This window comes from Mastomys coucha, unplaced genomic scaffold (genome assembly GCF_008632895.1).
Source record: "Mastomys coucha isolate ucsf_1 unplaced genomic scaffold, UCSF_Mcou_1 pScaffold21, whole genome shotgun sequence".
NCBI lineage: Eukaryota > Metazoa > Chordata > Mammalia > Rodentia > Muridae > Mastomys > Mastomys coucha.
Window position 1 is genome coordinate 20,925,866 of NW_022196904.1, and position 7,063 is coordinate 20,932,928.

General features: G+C 49.6%; 1 protein-coding gene across 1 annotated transcript; it reads left to right on the forward strand.

Moving 5' to 3' along the window:
- The first annotated feature begins 1,059 nt into the window (after window positions 1-1,059).
- On the forward strand, window positions 1,060-5,167 carry Sertad3 (SERTA domain containing 3). Its single transcript, XM_031385836.1, has 2 exons — window positions 1,060-1,557; window positions 3,947-5,167. Exon 2 carries the CDS (start codon window positions 3,950-3,952, stop codon window positions 4,544-4,546), a length of 597 nt encoding a protein of 198 aa, XP_031241696.1. The 5' UTR covers window positions 1,060-1,557; window positions 3,947-3,949; the 3' UTR covers window positions 4,547-5,167.
- Window positions 5,168-7,063: the final 1,896 nt, after the last annotated feature.

Here is a 7,063-nt window from a genome sequence, read left to right on the forward strand (position 1 = left end):
CCCTTGCAATAAGGTGAGGGAGAAAAGTCCCCTATTTCTTTCTTAGAAGGTATTGGGAGCCATCTTAGAAAAACTGAAAGTAAGCTAGACAAGCTGGTGAAGCCTAAATCCTAGCACTAGAAAATGGAAGCAGGAAGATACAAGATTTCAGAACAGCTCAGGCTGCACAGGAAAATCCTGTCTCAGAAAACAAACGAACAAATAGTTGGGGATGTAGCTCAGTGATAGAATACTTTGGCTAGCACCACCTCGGTGTTCCGTCCCCAATACCACAAAAACTAAGCAAAAGGAGGAATTTTCTGGGCTTGAAGAGACACACCAGCAACTCCAGGATTGAGGAGATGGAAGCAAAGCATGGTTAGAATTTCAAGGCCAGCATTGTCTACACTAGAGTCCTGCTTCACGAGACTGCCTGAACAAAAAGAATCTGAAAGTGAATCCTAGAAAACAGGAAGGAGGGTACCAGAGACCAAACAGTGAAGAGCAAGCCAATCACTCACTATGAAAGTACATCACAAAATAAAAAAATGCCAGTTTTTAGATCTCAGCTCAGTTCTACCATGTTTGTTCAGAAAGCTCAATTTATTTATTTATTTATTTTAATTCGAGACAGGGTTTCTCTGTGTAGCCCTGGCTGTCCTGGAACTCACTCTGTAGACCAGGCTGGCCTCGAAGTCAGAAATCCGCCTGCCTCTGCCTCCCAAGTGCTGGGATTAAAAGGTGTGCGCCACCACCGCCCAGCCAGAAAGCTCAAATGTTAAGTCCCCAAAACTAAAAAAGAAGTAAGTTTGAGTTTGTTCCAAGAGTTGCGAGCAGCCATGAAGAGTGAGCAGCAACAGGCAGACAAAAGCGGAAAAAACGAGGGAGTTGCCTGGGATCCAGTAGGTTCCACCAAACAAGCCGCAGACCCCTCCAGGTTAGGCACAGGCTCCGCCTACAAAACGGGTTGGGGGTGGGGAGACAGAGCTCCGCCAGCTAAAGGGCGGGGCTGCGGTCGTTCAGGCAACGAAAGCTGCCACATTCTATTGGCTGCTGTCTAGTGCGTCATCCCCACCTCTCCCCCGCCCTCCGGTTTGACCCAGCCTTCGGAACTCCGGGGGACGTGGCCTCCACCAGCTGCCCAGCCTGCAAAACCACAGGGGAGGGGAGGATAGTGTCACCCGGCTGTCACTCCGCAGTGGGGTCGGGTAGAAGGGGTCTGCAGTGAAACGGAGGAGTGAGAAACACATCTGGGTCCAAAGTGGCAGTTCGGACCGCGTTACCACCCTCCACCATGGAGACTCCGCCCCGCCCCCTGACCAGTAGCAGCCAACCTAAACGCGACCCGGCCCAGTGATGGACGGGGCCTAGCATCCGCGGCTCCTCTTAGCCAATGGCGCTCCGCGGCGGGCAGGATTCCAACCAATCCTGGCATGCGCCTGGCCTCCAGGGCGGAGCCGAGTGGCCCCTGTCCAGACCCAGAGGCCCGGGGAAAGTGAGCCGGACTCCTACCCAGCACCGGTGAAACCCAGCGCTGCAGGCTTGTCGGAGGTAGTCGTGGCGACCCTGGCAGCCGAGGTGAGGAGAGGCCGCCTGTGCGAGATTTTCCTGGAGTTAGAGGAGGAGGGGGGCGCGCCCCCGTGGTAGGCGGAAGCAGGGTATCCCGAGTGGAAAGAGCAGATTGGTGTGATTGATGGGCATTGGAGGATGGAAGGCTGAAGGCTGAATTCCAGCATCAGCACCGAAGGGGAAGCAGGATTATTCAGGAGTTGGAAAAGCCAGGAAAACGGAGAAAGAACTTTGGCGGAGAGAGTAGGACGATTTGAGTCTCGAAGAATGGGCTGAGTTTGGAGTTCCACGGTGTTCTGGGGAAAGGGAGCCTTTTAAGGCTAGGATATGAAGCATTTAGAGGAACCCGGGAACCAGAGGAACCGAGTATTGGATTCTGAGACGCCGTCGTGAGAAGGGAATGCCGAGGAGAGTTCACTGACGGGGTCTTGGAGCCGGACTGGGAGTTTGGAAAGTAAAGGCCAGAGTCATTTGAAAGTGGAGCCGAATTAGGGGAGATTTGGGACGAGGTCTTGGAATTGGGATACCCAGTTTCGCCGGCGGAGCTATGTACCCGAGAGTTATTTGTCGTCTTTGGGCGATGTGATGGGATTTGGATCTCTGCACACCGAGGACAGTTTGGGGAAGGATCAAGAACTTCCTGGGGTGATAGGGACCCAGAGAAAGCAGGTTTCGGACTGAAGTCTGGTGGGGGAGGGGCGCTCGGGGCGTGGAGCTCAGATTCGCCGCCCCGAAGGCAGCAGAGGGCGGGGCTCGGCGGCCGCTGGGCAGCTGAAGTCCGGGTTCCCTTCCCCCCACCAGCCGGAGCTCCAGTACGCATGCTCTCAGGGAGGGCGGGTGTGTCCAGTCTCTCGGGTGTACTGGGCCTTCTGGGGATTGTAGTTCGAACGCCACAGCCGAAGCTCTGCCTGGCGGCTTTGGGTCCACAGTTCCCAGAAGGCCCTGAGGATACGTTGAGGGGGTTCTTGGATCTGGTCTAGCGACCCAGAGAAGGGCGGTGCCTATAAAAAGAGATGATTTGGTTGGACTGGTCGCTAGAGGGTGCAGTTTGGGGTTCGTCTAGTTCTAGCTGGCTTTCCTTTGGGTCGGAGTTTGGGAAATGCTCCCTCTTTTGAGGGGGTCATAGACTTAATTGTAGAAAGCAGGTATAGACAGAAATTTTTTTTTTTTTTTGCTACTAAATATGCAGTGGTCTGTTTATTTAGACAGAAATATTCTTGTTAAAAAAAAAAAGAATTTCAACACACACGTCTCAGCTAAGTGTCGTCTCACACACATTTAATCCCAGCCTTCAGGGAGGCAGTACGATATGAGACCGAGGCCAGCCTGATCCGCATCGGGAGTTCCAGAGCAATACAAAGAAAGCCTGTCTCATATTTGGGTTTGGTCCATTACTCTGTACTCCTCACCTGTTTGTCCCATGGCTTGTTAGAAAAAAAAAAGTATTGAGGGAAAACAATATCAAAATCTATCGAGACTACAGTTAAGATTTTCACTTTCCAAATGTTGAAATTGATTACCATGGTGTAAATTCAACATTGTGCCAACCACAGACAAGTGATATTCAGGCCATGCCTGGGTGTTTTTGTGATTTGTTTTAGGGCTTTTTGTTTTCCTTGACAGGTTTGTCTGACCCTAAGAGGCTGTGCCTGGCCTGAAACTGGCTATGTACCTGCACCAGACTGGTCTTGGCTTACAAAACTCTACTTGCTTCTGCCTCCTGGGTGCTGAAATTAATGGCATAGAACCCCATCCACAAAGTTTTTTCTGTTTATTTTCCTATTTTAAATTTTATGTGTATGGGTGTTTTGCCTGCATGGTTATCTGGACATTGCTTGTGTACCTGGTGCCAACGGAGGCCAGGAGAAGCCATGTATCCTCTAAAAATGGAGTTTTGGGCAGTTACGAGCCATCCATGTGGGTTCTGGGGAATCTAAAACTTGAATCCTCTAGAAGAACAGCCAATGCTTGTAACCACTCAGCAATTTCCCTGGCTCCTTTTATTTTCGAGACACTACCTAGCTGAGGATGACCTTGAACTTCTGAACTCTCTGCCTCTGCCTCCTGAATACAGAGGTTACAGTTTCTGGCATCTCTCCACCCTCACTGCTGCCTGCTTCCCCTCTGTGTCCTGTGCGCCCCTCCACACACACACTTACCACTCCCAGCAACCCTACCTGCATCTGGTTCTCTCAATCACATTGCATGCATTAATTCACCCATTCTTAGCCTTGTGGAATTCTGACTGTGTGCACTTTAAATAGAGGTCCTGATAAAAAACAAACACACATACACACACACACACACACACACACACACACACACAAAAGCTTCCCATAACTAGCTTGAAAAAGTGGGATCCCAAGGTATCTGACTCAATTCTTTTTTTCCCCCACAGGACATGGGAGGCTTAAAGAGGAAACATTCTGATTTGGAAGAAGAGGAGGAGGAGGATGAGAAGTGGGACTGGAGTCCAACAGCCCTTCGGAGTTACCAGCAAGCCCTGCTCCGAATCTCTCTGGACAAAGTCCAGCGCAGCCTGGGCCCCAGAGCACCCAGCCTCCGCAGGCACGTCCTTATCCACAACACGCTCCAGCAGCTACAGGCCGCTATTCGCCTAGCTCCAGCCCCAGCCCTGCCCCCAGAGCCTCTCTTCCTAGGTGAGGAAGACTTCTCCCTGTCTACCACCATTGGCTCTATCCTCAGGGAGCTGGATACATCCATGGATGAGATGGAGCCGCCTCTGAATCCAGCAGCTTCCTCAGATCCCCAGAATGAGATCATGTCCGAGGCTGATCCTGTGTTCTTACAGGCTCTGAGCTCCCGGTACCTGGGAGACTCTGGCCTGGATGACTTCTTTCTGGACATTGATACATCTGCAGTGGAAAAGGACATTGCACTTCCACCTCCAGAGCCACCTCACAGCCTCTTCTGTACCCCAGGATCCTGGGAATGGAATGAATTGGACCACATTATGGAAATCATCCTGGGATCCTAAAACTGATGGGATCCTTCCAGACATCAGCCTCAGTGGGCTGGGTCCTTAGATGGGACTCTTGTATGTGTGTTTGGCAGAGGCTCTCAACAGTAACCGTGTAGCCTCCTTTCCTCCTATGTCAGGATTCCACAAACTGTCCTGCATGTGTGCGTGTCTGCTTACCACAGCCTTCCGTGAAGGTGCGTCTTCCTCAGTTAATTTATCTCTTCCAAATGCCTTAAGGAGCCTGTTTCAGGAAGTCTTGGTTCCTCACTTACACATTTCTTCTGCCTCTAGTTCCCACTGCCCTTATGACCACTAGGGTCTCAGGGAAGATAAAACTGGACCTGACAAGGGATGATAGGTGGGCTGCCTCTCCGGGGAGAGGGAGGGACTGGTCTCCCTCTGGGCAGGCTCAACCTCTTGGCAGGACCCTAGTCCCAGCAGCCTCCTGATTCATAACCAGGCTGGACCATGTGCAATAGGGCGGAAATCTACCAGCTCTGTGCTGTGCTACTTAAGAAGAAAGAGGAGGTGGGATTTGTAGTGGTGTTTGTTTGTTTGTTTGTTTGTTTTGGGTGTTTTTTTTTAGTGAAGTTTTGTTTTTGTTTTTTGTTTTTTCTAATAAAAACATTTTGGAAAGATTGGAATTGTAATTAAATTTGTAAATCTCTCTGGGATGATCTGGGGAAGAGTCTGCTAAGTTTCTCAAATAGTAACATCCTTTCCTTAACAAAAGCAGAGCAAGTGTAACATTCATTAGTGTAACATTAGTGCACCTTAAGGATACTGTCAGAAGCACTTGATGCCAACTAAACCCTTTAATCCTCAGGAGTAGAAAGAAACATATACTGTGTCAAACTGTACATTTGGACAGGGAAAATCTCAAATTTAAGAGCTTGGAGTACATAGTTGAATGAAATCTTGCTTAGTATATGTCCCAGGGTTGACCCCTATCTGCAAAAACTACCATTTGTTTTGTTTGAAATGTTCTCACCATGTAGTCCCCACTGTCCATAAACTCACTGAGATCCAATTGCCTCTGCCTCCCAAATGATGCACACCAACACCTTGCTAAAATAGCATTTTGAAGCCTGAAGTTTAGAGCCAGAGAGAAAAGGAACAATAGAGGTAAGATTCCCTCTTTGCTGACACCCTGCAGCTAGGTTTTCTGTTTGAATACTAGTCAGCCCAGAACATGGTGGACAAGCATGTCGGACCCGTCACTACTGAGCCATTCCCGACAAGTGAACTTTAGGCAAGCACCCTTCAGGTGGGCCCTGCTCTCTGCCCTTCACAAGCAGAGTTCATACAGGTGCTCTGCTGCCTGCTGGGGCCTCAATCAGACCCTGTTTACCACAGTGTTTACGATCCTCTCCAGTGGACTGAAACCCAGCCACGTGTGCGTGGGTGTGCGTGCGGAGCATGTGTCACAGGCAGGGGCTCTTAGGAACTGAGAAGTCAATCATTTGTTTTGGAATGTGCTCTTGAGGCCCTAAAGGGAAGCAAAAGGCCCTAAGAAACCACACCAAGTTCAGATTCAGGAATTCACATCTGGCTTGAGAAGTGCAAAGCAAGGCTGTGGAGAGTAAGGGTAAGGAAAAGAGAGGCCAGGGAAGGAAGGTCACGCGTCACTGCCCTGCCTGTGCCAGGTGAACATACCTTGCATTAGGGACTTTTCTGGAAGGGTTGCATGGCAAAGATGGGGATTTCTGTTTGTGGTTTCTTGGCTTTCCAACAGATACCACCTTCTGGCAATGTGGGGCATGGCCTTGTATCTAAGAAAGTGCACAGGTTATCTGAAAGTAAGGCCCAAAGAGGGGTGAGGACACTGGGAATGAGACTTAAAAAGTCTGTATCCTGGGCTGGAGAGATGGCTCAGCGGTTAAGAGCACTGACTGCTCTTCCAGAGGTCCTGAGTTCAATTCCCAGCAACCACATGGTGGCTCACAACCATCTGGAATGGGATCTGATGCCTTCTGGTGTGTCTGAAGACAGCTACAGTGTACTCATATGCATAGGGTAGCCTGCAATATATACAGGTGGGCAGCAAGAGACTCTGCCTTGTCCTTGGACAACAAAAAAGGATGCTAATTAAATAACATCTTGAAACTTCCAGCATATCCGGGCTGGTCTTCAACCCCAAGCTCATTTCTACCCCAGGACCTTTGTTCTGTCTATGCCATCTTCCCAAAGGGTGCTTCTCCCCTAGCTTCACCAGACCAAATGTTCCTTGCTTTTGTTATCTCAGTGTCCCATGAGTACCTCTCTCCTGTTACATCCTGACTGGTATTGCTGTTGTTGCTATCAGTAATAGTAGTGGCAGTAGTAAGTCTGGAACCCAGAGCCTTGCACATGTGTGGCAAGTGTTTTACCACTAAGCTACACCTTAGCCCTGTTTGCCTTTTTTTCCCCAAAATGTTTTATTTTATTTTATTTTGAGTGTGTATGGGTATTTTCCCTGCATGCTTGTCAGCATACCACATGTGTGCCTAGTGTCCTGGTACTGTGGTACTCTCAGAGGCTGGAAGAAGGTAG

Bases quoted from the DNA above. Each gene is read 5' to 3' on its own strand.
- Sertad3 (XM_031385836.1), top strand. From the start codon at position 3,950: ATGGGAGGCTTAAAGAGGAAACATTCTGATTTGGAAGAAGAGGAGGAG.